The sequence below is a fragment of the Triturus cristatus genome, chromosome 8, assembly GCF_964204655.1.
Source record: "Triturus cristatus chromosome 8, aTriCri1.1, whole genome shotgun sequence".
Taxonomy (NCBI): Eukaryota; Metazoa; Chordata; class Amphibia; order Caudata; family Salamandridae; genus Triturus; species Triturus cristatus.
In genome coordinates this window covers 1542202336-1542223443 of record NC_140591.1, presented here as the reverse complement: position 1 = coordinate 1542223443, position 21108 = coordinate 1542202336, and the positions used below count along the sequence as shown (strand labels likewise).

At 46.1% G+C, this 21108-nt stretch overlaps 1 protein-coding gene across 3 annotated transcripts in view; it reads left to right on the top strand.

The window, feature by feature from the left end:
• Nucleotides 1-21108, top strand: part of LOC146806087 (folate receptor gamma-like) — a 134608-nt gene that overhangs the window by 59199 nt on the left and 54301 nt on the right. For all 3 annotated transcript variants that reach the window (XM_085623411.1, XM_085623410.1, XM_085623412.1), the window contains exon 2: nt 12408-12546. In XM_085623411.1, the coding sequence (XP_085479537.1) occupies nt 12415-12546 (132 nt within the window). In that variant the 5' untranslated portion in view covers nt 12408-12414. The remainder of the gene's footprint in view (nt 1-12407; nt 12547-21108) is intronic.

Here is a 21108-nt window from a genome sequence, read left to right as displayed (position 1 = left end):
ATGTTTCTACAAAGATTGACTTATCCACTAAAACTGTGTTCTATCAGGCAGTGCGATATCCTATACCACTATGACGTAGCTATAATTTCACATTTGAAAATACATTAAGCAGGAATGAGCTTAGTAAACCTGAGATTTCTGTGGGGACTTTTTTTAACAACAAAAGTCTATAAAAGTGGATAATAGATTTCTGGATTTAGCATTTGTTAGCTAAGAGGGTGATGCTAATGACGTGCAAGGCGGGAAGTATAAGGAATGTGAAAATGGCAGATCTATGGGATGAAATATTACATAACCGTAGAAACGTATTGGAAGAGTATCTGGAAAGAAGCCATGATAGTCTGAGAAGGGGGATCTAGATACTGTGCAGGAGTATAGGAATCTGGAAATGCATGCCTGCATGATTGAGACTGAATCTGCACTCACGCACTGATGACTGGCAGGTTAAAAGGAATATACAGCACCCCTTGCAACCACTTTGATGCATATTGGACCGGGCTGTACGTTAACACTGCAAGTTATGATTGTTGTACGTTATACAGTCAACACATTCATGACACATTTGCATATATATCATGCTAAACCCATTTATATGCCAAGTTGAATGTAAGCAAAGGACATGCTTAACTAATGATGACATGAATTCTATAAAAGCTTAAACGTATAGGATAATATGATCAGGAACTCCACCAGTGGCGGCAAAACCTGGCGATGCATGCTACACACAAGACAACAACCTGGATAGACATAAAACATCTTGGATTTAAATGTGTCCCCATCATAATTGGCCAAGTGTCATCTCTTATTAAACATGTCAGACTCGCTAGTTGACCATGCTCCTAGGTGCCCAATATTGTCTTTCCTAGGTTGTTTGGTCCTCTGCCTCGAAGCTATGATCAGCTCTTTCATACGAGGGCACCGCTGCCCTTTAAACAAGCGTCACCACAATCCTCTTAAAGAAATCCAACCCAGATCCAACCATTCTACAAATCTAGACCTATTGCCGGCCTCCCGATGATCGTATTGTTAGAAAGTATGGTCACCCTACATCTGCGGAGTCATGTAGATAAATGAGGCATGATGGACCAGCACCAGTCAGGATTCCATCCAGGCTGTTGTACAGAGATCATTTTCCTAGATACAGCAAAGCTCCTCCAGAGGAGAGCAGACACTGGTAGGCCAGCGATGCTGCTGTTTCGGGTCCTCGGCGGCTTTAGATCCTGGGGCTCCTGGCTCTCTGCTGTTCAGGACTCAGGAAACAGCTGACCCTGTGGATCATTGATGCTCTCCTACTTCCATACAAGAATCTAGAGCTCCCCAAGTCTCTTGTAAGGTTTACTAAATATTTACATCTGACCTGTTGTTGACCGCAGCGAAGGCTAATGTTTCATTCCGTCCAGATGCTACTTAACGGCTCGTTGACATGAAATACTCGTTGAATCAAAATGGCAATTTTAATAAGAGCACTGGGGCTCTTTGAAGTTGCCACCCGCTTTATAAGTAGCAGTATTATCATGGTTTATTATTATTACCTGTTCTTTAGAAACGGAGACCTTTGTGCACCAGAGCTGGATCCAGTCCAACTGTTCCAAAGCAGAAGTCTTCTGTAGCAAAAACGAAAAACATCAGGCTTGAAGGTCTGCTTCCCATTTTATTTGTGATAAAAACAAATACATCTTAAGGAGGTGAAATAATGGGGCATTTGGTAGACCAACAATTATTTAAAAAGGAGTTGTCAAGTTGTTAAGGTTATAAAAGCATCAACTTCTACTTACTATGTTTTACATGTTACCTGCCTGCATGGCAAACTTTTCACCTGGACTAAGCAAACTTTCTGTATTTGGAGAGGACTCTGAGGCTTCTGCATTGATTGAAGGTGAAGCTGTGTTCGGAGATTATGGTTTTCGAGTCACTTTTTGGTCGATTATTCGTCGCTCTAACAAACATTTAACTTTGATATTACTTTTTATGTAGCATTGACCTTTGCGCATATGTTTTATACATATAGGGCCCAATTACGATGCGGGCTGGAACTGCTCCGATCGGAGCCCTCCAGCCTGCATCGTAATCGTCTGGTCGGATTCCTTTCCCACCGACCCATTTCGATGGGGTCGGTCAGAAAGGAATCCGAAGCAGATTTCCAAATTGTTTCCTGCGGGCTCAGAGAGGCCATTCGCCATTCAGAAAGCCTGCAGTAATCCCTCAGCTGGCTCTTTCCTCCCAAGGGACTACGATGGCAGATTCCCACTGCCTTTCTGTGCTCGCCTTTCCGACACAAACGCTTTGGGAATCTGTCTTTGAGGGCTCCCAGCAGGGCCCCCCGAGTGCAAGGCCGCCGAATGGTGGCCTAGGGGGCACCTTTGGGACCGCCCCTTGATCGCTGCACCTGCTGGCAGGCACCTTGAGGTGCCTGCCACAAGGTGCAGGGATGAACCGCACCTCTGCTGTCTTTACAATGAGCATGCATTCTGTTCGGAATGCCTGCTCTCATTGTAAAGACTAGGATTGCTACTGAACAGGGTTTGGTCACATCCTACTTCCTGGGCTGGAACCGACTACAGTAGGTTGTTAAGTTCCAGTTGGCAACCGATGTCGGGCAGACTCTGGTCCATCCAACATCGGAATCAGGCCCATAGTGCTTCATGCATATGGTATGATGGGTTTGTGTCATTTCAATTGATTTGTGCTTGATAAGCAGTGCAGTAGTATGCAGGGCACGGCTAGTCATGCTGGGTTCAGTGAGCCTCCCTTTCAGGGCTGCTTGTTTGAGCCAGCCATAGCTTTTCACATACAGCCCATTGGCTGTCGTGAGCCTGATTGTTCTCTGGGCTTCCTTTGTTTTGCAGCCCTTGCTCTTCTCCGGGGTCAGTAGTTTAGTGGGGCTCCCTTCCCTATGGAGCCCTTCCCCAGGGTTGGTAGTTTCAGTGCTTTATTTGTAAAATAATAGCCGCCGGTGCTCAAAGCGCTGCTCAGACACCCATGGATGGCACAATAAAATGTTAGAGCATCAATAGCAAGGAAGCTCATTCCCGAATCCACCTCAGGCCTCTTTAATTCACTGCCTTTCACTCCCCGCCAACTTCTCATTTTTAAAAGTGTCTGCTCTCTCCCTTCGTGACGAATTTTTAGAGTTTCTTTTCCGTCGTCTTTATATTCTGTTTGTTGTCCCCTATGTTGGCCTCGGGAAATGTCTGATGTTGCGAAATAAGTACTGGTCTCCAAACAATAGTGCTGTTGCCCCCCACCGGCACAAATTAAGCACTAAATAGTTTAGTGGTGCTCCCTTCCCTATGGACCCCTTGACCTTCCTAAGGGTCAGTAATTTAGTGGCGCTTTGTTCCCTTTGGAGCCCTTGCCCTTCCCTGGGGTAATTATAATTAGTAGATTTATATAGCGTGGCTTATCACCTGTGAGGGTATCCAGGCGCTGCCCATGGGCACAGGGAGAATGTGATTTGCCCAGAATCAGGTCAGTAGTTTAGTAGAGATTTCTTCCCTTTGGAGCCCTTGCCCTACCCAGTGGTCAGTAGTTTAGTGGGGCTCACTTCCCACTGGAGCCCTTGTCCTTCCCCCCCCCCCCCGGGGATGGTAGTTTAGTTTGGCTCACTTCCCATTGGAGCCCTTGTCCTTCCCAGGGGTCAGTAGTTTAGTCGGGCTCACTTCCCACTGGAGCCCTTGTCCTTCCCAGGGGTTGGTAGTTTAGTGGGGCTCACTTCCCATTGGAGCCCTTGTCCTTCCCAGGGGTCAGTAGTTTAGTCGGGCTCACTTCCCATTGGAGCCCTTGTCCTTCCCAGGGGTTGGTAGTTTAGTGGGGCTCACTTCCCATTGGAGCCCTTGTCCTTCCCCGGGGTTGGTAGTTTAGTTTGGCTCACTTCCCATGGGAGCCCTTGTCCTTCCCCGGAGTTGGTAGTTTAGTTTAGCTCACTTCCCATTGGAGCCCTTGTCATTCCCTGGAGTTGGTAGTTTAGTCGGGCTCACTTCCCATTGGAGCCCTTGTCCTTCCCCGGGGTTGGTAGTTTAGTGGGGCTCACTTCCCTTTGGAGCCCTTGTCCTTCCCCAGGGTTGGTAGTTTAGTTGGGCTCACTTCCCTTTGGAGCCCTTGTCCTTCCCCAGGGTTGGTAGTTTAGTTGGGCTCACTTCCCTTTGGAGCCCTTGTCCTTCCCCGGGGTTGGTAGTTTAGTCGGGCTCACTTCCCATTGGAGCCCTTGTCCTTCCCCGGGGTTGGTAGTTTAGTCGGGCTCACTTCCCATTGGAGCCCTTGTCCTTCCCTGGGGTTGGTAGTTTAGTGGGGCTCACTACCCATTGGAGCCCTTGTCCTTCCCCGGGGTTGGTAGTTTAGTGGGGCTCACTTCCCTTTGGAGCCCTTGTCCTTCCCTGGGGTTCGTAGTTTAGTGGGGCTCACTTCCCATTGGAGCCCTTGTCATTCCCTGGAGTTGGTAGTTTAGTGGGGCTCACTACCCATTGGAGCCCTTGTCCTTCCCCGGGGTTGGTAGTTTAGTCGGGCTCCCTTCCCATTGGAGCCCTTGTCCTTCCCCGGGGATGGTAGTTTAGTTTGGCTCACTTCCCTTTGGAACCCTTGTCCTACCCCAGGGTTGGTAGTTTAGTTTGGCTCACTTCCCTTTGGAGCCCTTGTCCTTCCCTGGAGTTGGTAGTTTAGTTTGGCTCACTTCCCTTTGGAGCCCTTGCCCTACCCAGGGGTCAGTAGTTTAGTTTGGCTCACTTCCCACTGGAGCTCTTGTCCTTCCCCGGGGTTGGTAGTTCAGTGGGGTTCACTTCCCATTGGAGCCCTTGTCCTTCCCCGGGGATGGTAGTTTAGTTTGGCTCACTTACCTTTGGAGCCCTTGTCCTTCCCCCAGGGTTGGTACTTTAGTTTGGCTCCCTTCCCATTGGAACCCTTGTCCTTCCCAGGGGTCAGTAGTTTAGTTTGGCTCACTTCCCTTTGGAGCCCTTGTCCTCCTCTGGGGCTGGTAGTTTAGTCGGGCTTACTTCCTATTGGAGCCCTTGTCCTTCCCTGGAGTTGGTAGTTTAGTGGGGCTCACTTCCCATTGGAGCCCTTGTCCTTCCCCGGGATTGGTAGTTTAGTGGGGCTCACTTCCCATTGGAGCCCTTGTCATTCCCTGGAGTTGGTAGTTTAGTGGGGCTCACTACCCATTGGAGCCCTTGTCCTTCCCCGGGGTTGGTTGTTTAGTGCCCTTGCCCCCCTCCGGGTTCAGTAGTTTAGTGGGCCTCTCTTTCCTTTGGAGCCATTGCTCTTTGGAGTCTAAACTCTTTCTCCCGGCTGTTAGTGCCCTGTGAGTCTGAGTGTAGTGAGCCTTTTTCCATTGGTTCCTGTTGTGGGCTGCCTGCTTTCATGAGCACACATGGACAGATTAACGTGTTTGGCCCGTCCTCGTCCGGGTTCCGTGCATGTAGAGGGCCTCCAGGACCAGGATATATAAAGGGGCTTTAGGAAGCGGCCTGGGAGATCAGAGAACAGTGACGAAGAGAAGGAGAGAAAGTAGCTGCCTTATGCAGCAAGAAGGATGAGGTTCATGTGCAGCCCTGCAACAACAGTACAAAACAAGCAAAATTAGAGTGACGTTTGTGTCAGAACTTCACACCTGAGGCCCACAGGCTGGCTGCAGGCCCTTCGCAAACACAATGAGACATGGTGAGGAAGGATGCGCTCACAGCATCTTTCCTTTAAAACCTTTTCTTGGCAGACGTTTGATTGCTTATGTAGTTCTAAAATACATATTAGAATGTTTAAATGTAACATTGACACTTAATATGGTGGTGTTTCCAGCGGGCCCATGAACTTATGACACTGATATAAGTAGTATCTAGATCTCCTCCTTTATACTGCATCCGCCCACGCTCACATCCCAAAAGTCCCTTCTCCCTCGCAGGTCACCGCCCTCGTTTCCCTTCCCGAGGACCCTCCCTGTTCCCACCTCCCCAGTCTAGGCTGCTGGTGCCAGACTGCACACCTCTGTAGTGGCCACTGATACTGGTGTGTCGGCTTTCCTTTAAACTTTCATTTTGCTTCTGTTGCTAGTCACTGCTTTGGAATTATTGTATTGATTAATCTATGCAATCCTATGCTTCGGAATCATAAATAAATACATATGATTTCGAAATACCACCAGTCTCTTGTATTTCCTGGTAGTAGGGACACAGGGTCACTCAGTTAAAACTCCCTGCGGAGTGTGTGCCAGCGGAAGCATACATACTCCTCTCACCGTAGTGAGCCCTTCACGAATAGATAACCAAATCAGTCATTTACCCAACAGGCAATGATCCTCTGATGAATCTTTCTCCGCCGTAGGAGAGTCTAAAGACTCTGTTAGCTGTCCAACGAGGACCATTCATTGACTGCCAGCATACACGTTAGAGATCAGATTTAGATGCACCACTCTCAAGACCATACTGTAGATATAAAGAATAGCGACTGGAAGTCTCCACCTCCTAAAGAAGTTAAGACGAGTAAGAATAATGCAAACCAATAACTCTGCAGGCGCGACACAGAATAAGAGAAGCAACACCTGATTGTCATTGTATTACAGATGCAAAGTTCATCATAATCCGCAACTGCTTAAGAAGCTCCGTTAGATAAGTTTTAATAATGATGCCAAGCATTTAAGCAGGCGTTCAGATCCGCAATAGCCAGAGAGTTAGAGTCCAACCACCAAATAGGCAGATGGCTAGTTGTAGACTAACAGCTCAGATTCTAAGGGGATGGAAAGGATTCAATTAGAGTCCATTAAGGGCGAGTCCATTAGCATAATCGCAATAAATAAATAAATACAAAGTTTGGCTTAAAGCTTAGTCGATATGCTACAGACTGTAGCATAGACCACACAGTTTAAAGTTAGCAAGAGTTAAAAAATCAAATGGCATCCAAGTATGCAAGGCAGTGGAATGCTCTGCTCGTCGGAATGCATCAAAGAAATCTGGGTGCATTGAAAGACATTTAAAAAGTGGGTATTGGCGTTGCTTTGCCAACGCCCCTCCTATGGGTTTTGTTTCATCTTTTAGAAGTCCTAGTGGAGTAACATCACACCATCATCGGAAGACCATCACGTGACTATAGTCGCACCATGTCACCTGAAATGATTGAAACATTAAGCTGGTTTCCCATGCTTGTTATGAGAAACTAAACTTTGTGAGTCCACACAGGCCTCGCGTTGCAACAAGGGAAATACAAAGTTACAGTTTAGGGTCCTAGCAAACATTCTATTCCCACAGGAGTATTTTACTGTTAACATTTGAGAAAGAAATTAAAATGTCAGAAAGGCCTTTAAGTTAGCATCGTGCAGTTAAATGAAATAAGCTTTTCAACACTCCCTAAAATATAATGAAATTAAATTAATTCACATAGAAATTTATAAACTTCACAAATATTCTTATATGAAAATAGCTAAAGTTAGAAATATCCTACTACTACAGATTTTGCAGGTCATTCATAAAATGTATGTTTTTAAAAAAAAAATCATTTTCTTAAACCTCGTTTGAAGGTTTTCATAAACTAGGTCTCTAATATCATTCTGTAAAATATCAAGTTTCTATTTCATTGTTTACACATTTTGCACTTTTTTCTCTAACTAGTGCACATTAGCAAAAGCATCAAAACACTAGGTAACTTCATTTAGCATAAACTGCATTAATAAGCATCATTAGTGCAACTTTGTTTATATGTATTAATATTACTTCACATTTTTTTTTTTCTTCAAATCGCATTTTAAAGCACACATTTACGGTGCTTCTACTAGACTTGTCTGTTTCATGTATCTCTATCTATCGTGTGGAATGTCTATTTTCAACATTTCGTGTTCTCTGTGTCACACCTTACTTGGGGTTGGGGGGGGGGGGGTTCTGATCCCCCCAAGGAAACACAGGTACTCAGGAAGTTCAAGGTAAGAGGCTTTAATGCCAACGGTCCGTACAAACAAAACAAAAAGAGAACACAATGTAAGTGTAAGGTTCGGTTGAAGAACGTCCCTCTTGAATTCACCGGTCCACGAAGACTAAGGAGGACGGTTCCAACTCCGATGCTCTGGATTGAGTTTCTGGCTGGCTCCGGAAGACGAGGAAGTCCCCAAAAAACAAAAAGAAACCAAGGTTCAGTGGATGGTCTATGGAGAACCAAACTGGGGGGGGGAGACAGAAGTGAGGGGAGCACCGTCCTTGCTATATGGGTGGAAACCAAAGACGCGAAGAGGCAGCGGTACCCGTTCCATCCCCGTGGTTTAACGGGTCCCAGGACACGCTCACATACCTGTTCCAGCCACCCTCCTCCTGGAGAGTGGCGGGTCGTGGCGCTGTGTTGGGCCTTGCCGACGCTTTCTCCTGGTGTCGGGGTTGTTGCGGCGGCCTCCGGTGCATGTCTGGACAGTCAAGTCCCAGCGGGCTGCTGGTCCGGCGTTTTCTCCCTTCCCGCCACGTCCCTTGGCTCTTCTGCGGCGCACTGAGTTGTTCCAGACTCCTCCCTCTTCAATACGTCCATGTTGATGGTTAAGGGTCCACAGGGCTGGTGTCACACATCCTGACTCCTCCTCCTGACGGCTTCCTGGCATGTTAAAGGGACTGGTCTCGTCCCGTACGTGCGTTGTCAGGACATCGTCATAAACCAAGGGTTTCAAGTCCACCTCCCCATGCTCCTCCCGACACTATGTATAAATGTATTGTATATTATAATCTTCAAAATCTCACACTGGCTCAAATGCAAAACGTTTTCTGTTTGGAGCTATGATTGTAAGTCCTGTACCATACACAGCCAATCATGAGCAAGATGAACAATCTGTTGTGTGACTTCTCACTCTTTCTCCTTAGAGAGTCCCCTTTAAGGCCCAATTAAAGTGGGGTTTTCTAGGGTGATCTGATTCAAAATTGCCGTGACGGTTCCACTTGTGAGGAACTTTAGCAGAAGGACCATGTCTTGGAGGCAAGTATTAAAAACAATTGGCTGACAGTGGAGGATCCAAGTACATTTCCTTGTCACCAGCTGCTGCGTGTACATATCCAGGAAACTCCACCTTACCCAAACCACTCACTTGTCAGACTTTCAGGGACAGATTTGTGGCAGCAACTACTCCATGCCAAACATACCATGGCAGGAGGTAGGAGCTTCTCTGTCTTGGCTACAAAAATGTGGAACAATCTTCTAGTCTCACTGAGAACAGAACATCGGAGTTTGAGTGGCCTGCTCAAAACTGATCTTTTCTCATGATGAACTCATGGCTACGGGCACGACGAAGCCTAGAAAAGTGTCTCTGTAGAGTGATATTTGTACTATTTTCTTACCAGTAATTGATCCCAGCATTATCAGAGTAGTTGGGGAACCGGGACTAGATCCAGTTGCTGCTGAAACTCGTATTGTTGTTTTATTGGCACACAGTCTGGTCCCGGAATTGGTTGTTGTAGGAAGCTGACTCTTTATATGATATGTCAAAATGAGATATAACGTGTAAAGAGTCCAGGGGTTCCCTAATGAGTGGACAAGGGGCTTCACCTGTGCCGGTAGCCCGGACCTAATAATTGTTGTATCGCATAGCCCCAGTCCTTCAGGTTCCATGATTATTGTATTCCACTGTTTTTTGGATCTTGCGCCATGGGGAGCGTATATACATACACTTTAAATGTTTCTGTGCAGTCGGGAGTAGACAGGAGCACATCTTGCCATATGCGCTATGAGTAGTTGGTGCCAGACGACGTTCGGGGAGGGAGGGTTAGGATAGTTGTATCTATATGTCATAAACGCACTGTACATGATAATGCCAGTACACTGTGATTGCGATGTACTATAATATTGTGTATCTATCACATGCCGTAATTGATGGGTTGTAAATTGAAAACTGAATAAAATGTTAAAAAAAAAAAAAAAAAAGTGGACAAGGGGCTTGCTATTGCGATCCCACGGTGCTCTGTTAGGGAGTTGGGTGATCAAGCAGCCTTCAGCTTAACACAAAGGAGTGCAAGACATCTGAAAATACACACAATATTCAATAAATGAGACCCACTACAAAAGACGATGATCCACACCAATTTATAAAATAGCAAGTATCTTTATATATGTTTAGGCATCAGAAGAATATCGTTCAGGTAATTCCGTTTTAAATTAAGAATTATTTTTAATTCAAAAAGGCAACAGTGCAGTTTCTGAGTTCTGCAATGTTAACCTATGGGTGGAAAATCATATGCTACCATTTCTTGTCGACGACTTGTGGGACCTTTCTCCAGGAGTTAAAGTGAGTGCAAGGTCCAAGGCAGCACCAGCATAACACCACCAGCAGCACTAGGGCGGCCGGGTGCAGAGGTGCCATCCAAGTGCAGAGGGTTTTGGAGTTGTCTGGTTTCTTCATCCGGCAACACTCACGGTTGAGGGGGCCTGCCAACCGAGGCTGCAGGCGATGTCGGGGAGTTCACGAGTAGTCACTCAAAGGTGGACTCAGTATCTTGAGGACCAAGCTGACACCGTTGGCTCACTGCGACATGGGCTGGGGGGGCTTGGGTGCAGTGGAGCTTGGTGGCATCAGGTTTTAGCAGGGCTGGAGTGCTTTTGGTCATTCTTTGGCTGTCTTCTGGATACAGGTGCAGGTGCTCCTGGCCCTCTGGAGGTCTTCGTTCCTGGTGAAGGCTGACAGGTCTCCTGGGTTTTAGGGATTCAGCAGCTGGAGGACATGTCAACTTTTGGTGCAATAGGTGAAGTCAGCAGGCAGGCCAGCAGGGTCGGATCTGAGTTGGTTGCTATGCCATTCTTCTAGTCTGTCTTCTTTCTTTGGTCGGAAGGATCTGTTCTTCTGGTGCCAGGGGCTCCCCTACATACTCAATTTATGGGCGTTAGAGGAGTGTGGGGTAGTAGCCAATGGGCTACTGACCATTGTGGACACTACACCTCCTATATGACCACTTCCTGTGGGCATAACACCGTCCCAGACTTCCTAAGTAGGCCATCACAAAGATGGCCAATTCTAAAAAATCATGTCCACCTCAGTTTAGCCTACCTTAGGGGTGGTACTAGCCTGTGGTGGCATGCCTACCTAATTTTCCAGCCTGTCCAGGTGCCAAGAGGGCTCTGGACAAAGAAGGTTGGCTTCCTCTCCAGTGGGGGGAGCCAGATTAGCATTTCAATAGCGGCATCGCTTTGAAGCGTCCTGGCCTAGGAAGACTAATCGGCAGATCTTCCTGTGGGAGAGAGTGTGACATTATTTTCCTGGACAGGCTTTTGTTCTGGGTCTCCTGACTGAGAACAAAAGGATCCCACCCTAGGAGGTCAGAACAGTGGCTCAGGTGGCAGGCTGGCAGAAACCAGTCTGGAGCACAGTTTGTAGATTTTTAGGGGGCACCTCCAAGGTGCCCTCTGGGTGCATGCATTGGTAAATCCGTCACTGGAATCAGTTTGGGTTTATCAATACTAGGTGTTTGATATCATACATCCCGATCTTCAGTGAAACCATCATGTTGCTGGGGAACTAGTTTTTACCAGTGTCCAGCATATGTTTTAAAATGACTTTCCAGGTCACTTGTACTGGCAGCAATGGGACTGACCAGCACTGGGGCATATCTGCTCAGGCAGGTATGCCCTCATATATAATATAATCAGCACCCTGCCTTAGGGCCGTCCGGCTTTCTGTAGGGGTGACTAACAAATATTACATGCAGTATTAGGAGATATGGCACACCGGTATTTGTGACATGTCGTGTTTTCACTTTTGTCTGTACCAAGAAACGCAACCTGCTATACCAGCCATGCATGTGCATGGTGAGGGGTCCCTTAGGGTGGCACAATTCATGCGGCTGCCTTTCGCGACCCACTTAAGTGCTTCAACCCTAGATACCAGGGGTGCCACTTACTAGGGACCTACAGAGGGTGCTAAAGAGGGACAATTGTATAGTTTTGGCAAACAGCCCTGGCACTGGGGACATGGTTAGTGGGATCCAGTGCCTTGAGACCCGTATGGGTGAGTAGTTGTGCTCTACAAGACACTAATTGATTGTTTGAACCCAGTGCACTTTCAGTCAAAATCACATCGTTTACCAAGCAAAAAGTGGGGGTGACCATGTCAAACAGGGCTACTTTCCTACAGTTGTGTAGTTGAAGATCCGTATTTTTCAGTCTCCTTGATATAAGTAATCCAATAGTTTTTAAGGCTGTATTTTTTGTTAGGCTGTTTTAAGAAGTGTATTATATTAAGATATTAAGTGTCTTAACTTCGACGTTTAGTGTTGTATTGGTTGATTTGTATGAATTGATGTTCACATATTCTATTTTTTTTCTTTCTCTTGCCTTTATTGACTTTTTAGTGCAAAATAAAAATGAATTGAATGTTTGAATAATGGTAAAAAAAATGTTTCCTTGATCCCACTCTGACAGAACGCAGCAATTCCTGGTTGTGGAATAATTCCATTGATGTTTTTTTTTATTTCCAGACTGATCATGGGATGGATGATTTTGATCTGGTTTTTTGCTGCAAGCGCGAGCGGCGCTAAAGATGGCGTGCTTAACATCTGCATGAACGCGAAGCACCAAAAGGAGACACCAGGAAGAGAGGGGGCGATGTACGGACAGGTAAGTGCACAAATCCACTCTGGTGATCCAAGGGGGGGCTAAAGTAGACTCCCTCAAAGGAATCTTAGACATCTATAGGTGGGGAAGTCTCTATCCACTGTCTTGCAAGCTCCAAAAGTAGCCAGAGGGACAGGCACATTTTCATAAGAGCAAAATTGAGTTGTTGCTTCGAAGAAATAAAACTGAAATGTGTTAGGACATCATTGAAGGAACAAAACAATTTTGGGAAAGAATCTTTCATAGCCCTCCTAGAGTGAGTTGGGCATTCTTAGTTTGCTTGCATTGCTCAGCTCAATATCTGACTTTTTGGGATTACTTTTAGCTCTCAGTCCAGCCCTAATAGGAAGGCTGGTCTACCTACCCTCGACTATTGTAGTGCCCTGTATGCTAGACTGCCCACAGGTCAAATAACTGAAAACACATATCACAAACCGCTAGGCCTGTGGCGGAAAACTGGAAAAAAAGTATTTCTCAACTACATATTACACCTACTAGGGATAAACACTTCAAGAAATTAAACTGACCTACCATACGCATTAAATGATGACTGTAGCAGCCCAATTATTCATCATGGAAGTATATGATCACTGAAACCCAGACCACAGAGCCTGAGAATACCTGTCGTTAACATTAGAGCAGCGGCGTAACGCGGGCCCCTGCAGCGCAAGGGGTCTCAACCCTCCAGGAGACCCCCAGCCATTCAAAGGTAACCCCAATCAGCCCAAGGCCAAAGAATATCTGAGATGTGGGAGACTCTGGGGACCTCATCACATTCTACATGGGTGCCCCATCATTTTGCCTTATGCCACTGATAGAAAATGTTTTTTTTTTTTTAATTTATTATGGAACCTGGGATTTAACCCCGTCCCCCCCCCCCCCCCCCCCCCCCACCTCAAATTCTGTATATCGGTTCCAAGAATATCACTTGACTCTCATGGAAAGTTATTTAGCTGGTGTGACCGTTTTCCAAAATTGAATTTCATCCGCCTAGCTTTGTCAGGCTAGTGATCTACTAATAAGGGAATTCTATATTTTCTCTCTTCAATGCTTCGAGGCATATGTTGGGCATTTTGTGCTGTAAAGATCGAAAAAGCATCTTTTGTAGGCCATTCAATTTAGGGTACTCTTGTTGTTCGAATTATATTTGAATACTAGAACCTTTTTATTTTGGAGAGAGGCTCCTTTTAGACGTGTTTGAGAAAACAATTGCTACTGGATGGAATCTGCCCCCCCTTGCGTATGGGTGGCTTTAAGAACAAAAGTCAAGTCCTGACCGCGAGAAGAGGTCAGGAGCACTGCATCCATACTATAAGGCGACTGCGGATTCCAAGAATGTTCGGACGGCTTTGCTCTTCCAACTAGACACGGGTCACAAGATGTCCTGCACCTACTGCCCTTTGAGGGTACTGCACGCGGTACAAATGTTAGAGGTGGTCCCACTCTAGCTTTCTTCCTCAGTGGAAATGATACTGGAAGGTGTTGGGTGGTTTATGAAATGCAACTTCAAGCTCTTGTAGGCGCCCCCTCTCAAGAAAGTGAGTGGGCGTGAAGATCATGTGACTAAGTCACACGAGTGAATGGCGTTTAGCCGCTAATGCAACCTCCTATACAGCGGAGTTTAGCGCTCGTACTTGGGTATCTGTGCACGTCAGCCAATGTGGCAGCTGGTACTGCTACAAGGTCGAGGAAGGCATCGGGTATAGTTTGTTGAGGGACATCATACTCTTGAAAGTACATGTTGTTTGTTAGATCACTTGGGCAAGAAAAGCCACTAGAACTAACAAGGTCAATGTTGAGGTTAGTGTCTCCAATGACATCCCAAAAAGTCTCACCCCTGTCAAGATAGGTGCTCCAGCAGGAAAGGTCAAATTTACATATCCTCCCTGCGTCACAGATCACCACACTAGCTCATTCACGCACGCATTCATTGGTGGGGCCCATAACACCAACACTTATACGACTTCACTTTGAATCTGCACACAGGAGGAAACAAGCGCTGGACATATGTCGGGGTACCTTATTACCTACAGGAAGAAACATTTACATTAATTTCATACTATACCTCTGCGCTTGCAGAATCCTAACTTTAACATAAAGTCACTCCACCACTTGGTCGATGGACCAATTAGTTGGACTGGTTGATGGTGATTTAGAACCAGCTAAAACACATTTAAAGTATCAGAATCTTGTAAAGAACCACAAACTCGCTCTTTGTTAATAATTGTTTAGTTTATCTAATTAAATTCACCTTCATTTGCATAATCATCATTATCAAATCAGGATTTTGATCACAATAGCATAATTCAGTATGACATTTATATTTACCTAATCTCCGATTTTAGCGACCGTTCTCCCGCAACTTATTAGCCCTGCATAAATCAAAGCGCCTCCGATATAACCCTTCAATCGAATGCAGGCTGAGACCCAATCAGTCCGGAGAAAAGTTATTTCGCCCCGCATGACAGTCCCAAAGATCTCCGGGGACCTGACCCTCGTGCAAACAAATCTGTAAACGGGATTCAGATCACACTCCTGGACCGCAACGAACGAACACCCATCTACTAGCCCCCCTTTTACAATAAATTGGGTAATCCTGATACATTTGTTACATTGGAAATGGCTCCAATTGGTCACGCCGTCAAATTTGCAAATTCTGATGTCTTTCGAAAAGTTCCTCGTTTCCCATGCTCTACTGAAGATGTCATTTCATGGCTGGGACAGTTCTCATGCGAAAGGGTCCGAAGTATCCATATTACAGCTACTGGGAATAGGTGTCCTTTGTTTTCTCTTACAGTCAAACTAGTTGAACTTTGACAGTCCTCCACGTTCCTATCCTTGACGAGGAACACTGTGACTTGGTCAAAATGACGTCTGCAGATCTTCAGTGCCATCCGAGTCTGCACAGTAGACATCCCACTCACACGACGGTGGCCACTTCCGAACTCCATTTTGGATATTGCGGCCTAGTAGGCCCGAATGCCAACTTAAGCTAAACAAACACAAAGAATAATTAATATACGGAAATGACATTCTAATGTTTAAACCCACACTAATCCTGTTATATATTTAGTATTTTCCTAGCTTATAGCAACATTTAAAGCAATATTACTCACCATTTCATCCTAGCAGGAATGCAAAACATCACAAAAAGCAATCTAACCATGCAATTCTCTATATCAACACAATCTACCGTTAATATGCGTACCACAGTTATTCATTAAGGTTATTTGCCATGCCATTTGCATTTAGTCCCGCGTGTAATTTGTGTTTGAGGTGTAAGGTTGGTTAATTAAACCACGGCACACAATTAATATACTTTAGTAATTAGAAAGTTACACAATTAGTATTTTCATGCAAAATAGAGAAGGTATACAAAATTTAGTTTTACCTGCTCCACCAATCCCCCCCCCCCCCCTTTGGTGATTTCTAATATCACCACAAATCCCCCCCCTAAATTTCAATTAAAATTTTTATGGAAATGTCTCAGTTCCCTTACAACATGTTATGTTACATCACTGTTTCTCCCATCTCATCCCCTTTCATCTTCTTATACATACTTTCTTTCCATTCTTCCAGTTCTATATCTCCCCTTTCCTTTCTTTCTTTTTCTCTCTTTTTGGTTACTTCTCTTTTTATTTTATTTTGTAATTTTCTTCTTTTTATACATACACAACCTAATCTCAATATTAATACGAATATTACCACACAAGTCACTGGAATTAAAATCTTGCCTATAAATGTACTGCCTAATTTAACTAAGAAGTTTTTAATAGTAGAAAACCCTTTACAAATTTTCTCCCAAACACTTTCAACCTCCAATGGAACAATCTCCTCATGCAAGTCTGTTATAGTCTGAATATATGTTTCTAGATCTTGACTTTCGTCAGGAATAGAAGTACAACAATGTTGCAGTTTGCGCATTCCACAAACTCCTCCCTCTTTGGTGAAAATAATATCAAGGGCAAGTCGATTTTGCATCACCATGGCTCTCATGGCAACCATTTCAGTATTTACTAATAGAAATCCTCCAGCGGTGCTTGTCGATAAACGATCCACTACTGTAGATAATTGTCTGATTTTAGGTACATTCGGAGATATTCCAACGGCTGGTATCAGTGCTCCAAAAATGTCCCCTACAATTTCTGACCAACTTTCCCTCTTTATACGTATTAGTTGTCTACCTATCTCATGTGCACCATCTTTTCCCCTTCCCACATGAAATATCTTTGGGAAGACCAGGCCTAGGTAACATGTGCCATACCAATGGTCCGGTAAGCTTTGTTCCCACAGATAAAATATAACCCAGGGAATACCGGGTCTTTTCGTCCTTTAAATCCCCATCCTCCCATGATTCTATATGTATCATGGCATTCACTCGCACCTATAAAATAGTTATCATACACAGTTTCATTTCTTCTGATGCACAATTTCCCTTTCTGAGGCCAATCTAAAGCCATAGCTGGACTGGTTTCTCCCTTCAAATGTTTTTCTCTTTCTACATCCCAAACCGTCCTCTCTCCTTTTCCCTCGGGTATCTTTCTTTGCATCTTAATTCTCCTCTCTTCCAACATGTCCAAAAAGGTTTTTTCTTCCTTCTTTAGAGGCAGTGTTTAAGAATAATCTTACTTGTAGTTTAAAGTTAATTCTCTAGTTTCTAAGAAATATTCACCAAAAACTTTACCAGGTTTTATCTTATTCAATTCAGGAACTACAGGTACTTGTGAAAAAATGTTATCTACGTCGGAGAAATAATACTCCAGTTTCCCGGTTTTATAAAACAAACTTGCTAACACACTACATGTTATTCCATAAGTCACAGGAAGGTGGTGATATGTAACACCTTCTGACACTGATGGAGGTAACTGCATACAGACAGAAGTCTCTAACGTCCATAGTGTTTACATATTCATATAATAACTTCGAAAAAACGTTGTTAGAAAAATCAGTTATGGACCTATCCTTATGTAAATCAGTTCTATCAATCTAGTTATGTGAGTATCATGAATCTTTTCTACATTGGTCTTATTCTCAGTGTGACCCTCTATCGTTTCAAATGTTACTTTGAATGAAACTATTAAAGCTAATACACTCCATAGAAGCATTAGTAATCCTGTACAACAACAACTCACTCTGCACCATCTTCGAAGGAACACACATGTAGATTTTCTAACTTCTGCGTTTGCCATTTTGGAAATGATTAGTGTCTTCTGACTTGGCCTCGTCCACTCACAACTAGTTTTGTATAAACCCAAGGCTCTGTGCGCCTACTTGGTTCTTTCCAGTTAAAGTTTTATCCAATAATTACATTTCTCGTCAAATTTCCTTTGTCACTTCAGTCTGGCATTTGATCATCCTTCACTTTGTTTTTGCACTCTTGGTTCAGAATCTCCTGAACATCTGCCTCTTCGATATCGGACAAGATAACTCTCAGGATTTCCGAATCTTCTTCCTCCTCAACCACTTCCGGTATAGTCACCCCTAGACTTTCCTGGCTGTCTGCTTCCTCTGGTACTTCAGAAAGTGCCACGTATGTCCATTCCGAAGACTTATACCTCTGGTTGGGTTTCTTAATTCATTTTCCCTTATCCAGGTGTGTCTGATCAGTGTCTTTTGAGTTGTCTTGGCTAGACACCTCATTCACTTGTTCTGCTTTAGATGACTTAACTCGTGTCAATCGGTACCTCAGTCTTTTTACTTAATTTGGCCAAATTTCCTCCTTTGCTGGCCTTTTCAACTTATTTCCCTTTTCACCTCTTTCGGTTTTCCAGGCTCTCTTTCTTAGGACTCGTCCTTCTTGTGATTCGGTCTCCACTTGACGTTTACTTTCGGTAGATTATTCTTCCACAACTTCCTGTTTTCTATCTAATTTTGTCCCTCCTCATGTTTCTTCCACGCAATCTTCCTGCTGACTACCTGTCCCTTCTTCTACCTGGATGTGTGGTTTCCCTACACCTCCTCTGGGTTCTTCCGCAATAATCTTACCATCACTCTCTGTATCTATTTCCTCACCTTCTACTTCTACAATCTCCGGTGGATTTTCTCTTGTACTTGCACTTGGAGCTTCCTTCTCAAGAATTTCCTTAGCGGTCTCTTAAATATTCTCCTTTACGCTTCCTGATATTTTCTCTTGTTCAGGATCTGACTCTGAACTGGTATCAAATCTTCAATCGCCTTCTTAATGGTAAATTCTCCGGACTTAGTTCCAATTCTTCCCTTCTTGGGGTTGGTCTTGCTCTGGCTTCTTCTGAGTCCAACTCTGAACTGGTATCGGATTCTCCAAACTATTCTTCAGGTCTATTCTCTGGACTAGGAATTCGCAGAGTATGATTTGCATGAATCCAATTTTTTACTCTGGCACATTTCACAGCCGTTGTCGTGGTCAAAATTACTTGACTCGGGGAGGAGCCTAGCGCGCAACCAAGATGGCCGCGTAGGTGCGAGGCTCCTGAGGACCTCCGCGACTTCCTATGACTATCCTGAACATATCCTGTCCCAGATGAGGGGACTGTGTTGGTGAGCCCGAGCTGAGGTGGCGCCCGTTTTCCGCTTCCAAATCGGACCTCGGACACCGACTTTAGCACCGATTTGAGGTTTGCGGCCTTCTCCTAGCCGAACCCCGGATTTGCGTTGTGGGGCGATCCAGTGACGAAGTGAATAACAGCGGCGGATAGGGCTTGGTGGCTCGCGTAGCCCGCGCTTTCACTTTCGCACCCTCCTTGCTGTCTATGCGAGGTTGGGTCGCGGGGCTTTGTGTGTTGGTGTGGCCTCGCTGGGGGACCCTGCCTGCCCGCCGGCTGTGATCCGCCCCGCAGATCTGGGGGTGGCACCCCCCCGGAGCCCGTGGACCGGCTTGCCCGCCCTTCACGACGTGGCTGGTGCGATCGGGAGACTGGGACCATGGCCACGAAACAAGATGGCGATCGGGCAAAGGTAAAATCGACCCGGCGTGGCGCAGCCCATCAGTCCAACAGCATGGATCGCTATACCCTCCAGAAGGGATCTCCTGAGGTGCCACGCAGGTCCCTTGAGGGCCCTACTGATGCCCCCGATCTGCCCACGGATCTGACTCTGCGGGATGTCATGGGCGCCATCGCCGAGATGAAGGCCTCTGTGGGCCAGCGTTTTGACACACTGGCGCATAAGATCGACTCGGTCCTTGTAGATGTTGGCCTGATAAGGGCCGATCTCTCCAAGACCAACGACCGAGTCGATTCTTTGGCCCACACCGCATCGGGCCTTACGACAGATGTGGCGGCCCTGCAAACGGAGGTGCGCCGGCTTGCTCGGGCGAGTGCGCTGATGGATCGTCGCCTGGAGGATTCCGAGAGTCGGGCCCGGAGGAACAACATCCGTATCATCGGGGTGCCTGAGGGACGTGAGGAAGCGGCGGCGGACCTTTTCGTGGAAGACCTGATTGTTACCCATCTCCAGCCACGGGGGCTGAGTAAATTCTTTGCTGTGGAGAGGGCCCACAGGGTTCCCGGGGGAAGGCCTAAGGTCGGAGCCGCTCCGAGACCTCTCATCGCCCGGATTTTTAATTTTCGGGACAGAGACGCTATCCTGCAATCCTCCAGACTACAGGGACCGATTAGACTTGACAATATGGACATTAATTTCTATCCTGATTTCACCCCTGCGGTCCAGAAGCAGAGACTGAGCTTCCTTGGTGTCAAGCGCCGTCTTCGGGACCTAAATCTCAAGTACGCCATGCTTTTCCCAGCTAAGCTGCGAGTGGAGGTGGAAGGTCGCACACACTTTTTTGATCGTCCCGAAGCGGCCGGGGACTGGCTGGATACTCTGTCTGGAGATCGGGATCGGGGTGGCGGGGGGGGAGCGGCCGGCGGAGAGGGCTCGCCGGATCAAGACTGAGGGACTAATATTAGGCCTCGCTCGGGACAAAAATGATGCCACTTTTGACTATACGTTGGATTGCTTAAGTTCCCCTCCTATGGAGGTTGTGTGGGGTCTCTTGGGGGTTCTCCCTCCTCCTCTGGGGGTCTAGTTAGTTTAACTATCTATGGGGCGACAGGCACACTGCACGTTGGGGGGGCTGTCTGGGCTCATGCAGGGGTGCAGGGAGGGGGGAGTTTTGTTGGGGTGGGTGGGCAGGGATGGGGTGTTGTTCGTTATTATCACAAGGCAACCCTTTTTTTGTGTTGGTTCTACTGTGCTCTCGGGGGGACGAATGATGGTTTCTGTGTATGATGGGGGGTAGGGAATTAACTTTGTTGTCTTGGAACGTCAATGGACTGGGAGACAGGATCATACGAGGTGTGGTCCTACAGTATCTGAAGCGACTCTCGCCTGATGTGGTCTTCCTGCAGGAGACACACCTTATTGGCAATTCCTTCTGCGCCATGAATCGGCGTGGCTACCGCCTCGTGGCCCACTCGGGCTTCACGTCAGGCTCGAGAGGTGTGGGTATCATGGTAAAGAACTCGCTCCCGTTAGAAATTGATGAGGTGCTCCACGATGACCGGGGACGTTACACTGTCTTGGTGGGTAGAATGGAGGGCAAAGTGGTTGTCTTTGTGTCAGTGTACGTCCCACCGGGGTTGCAGT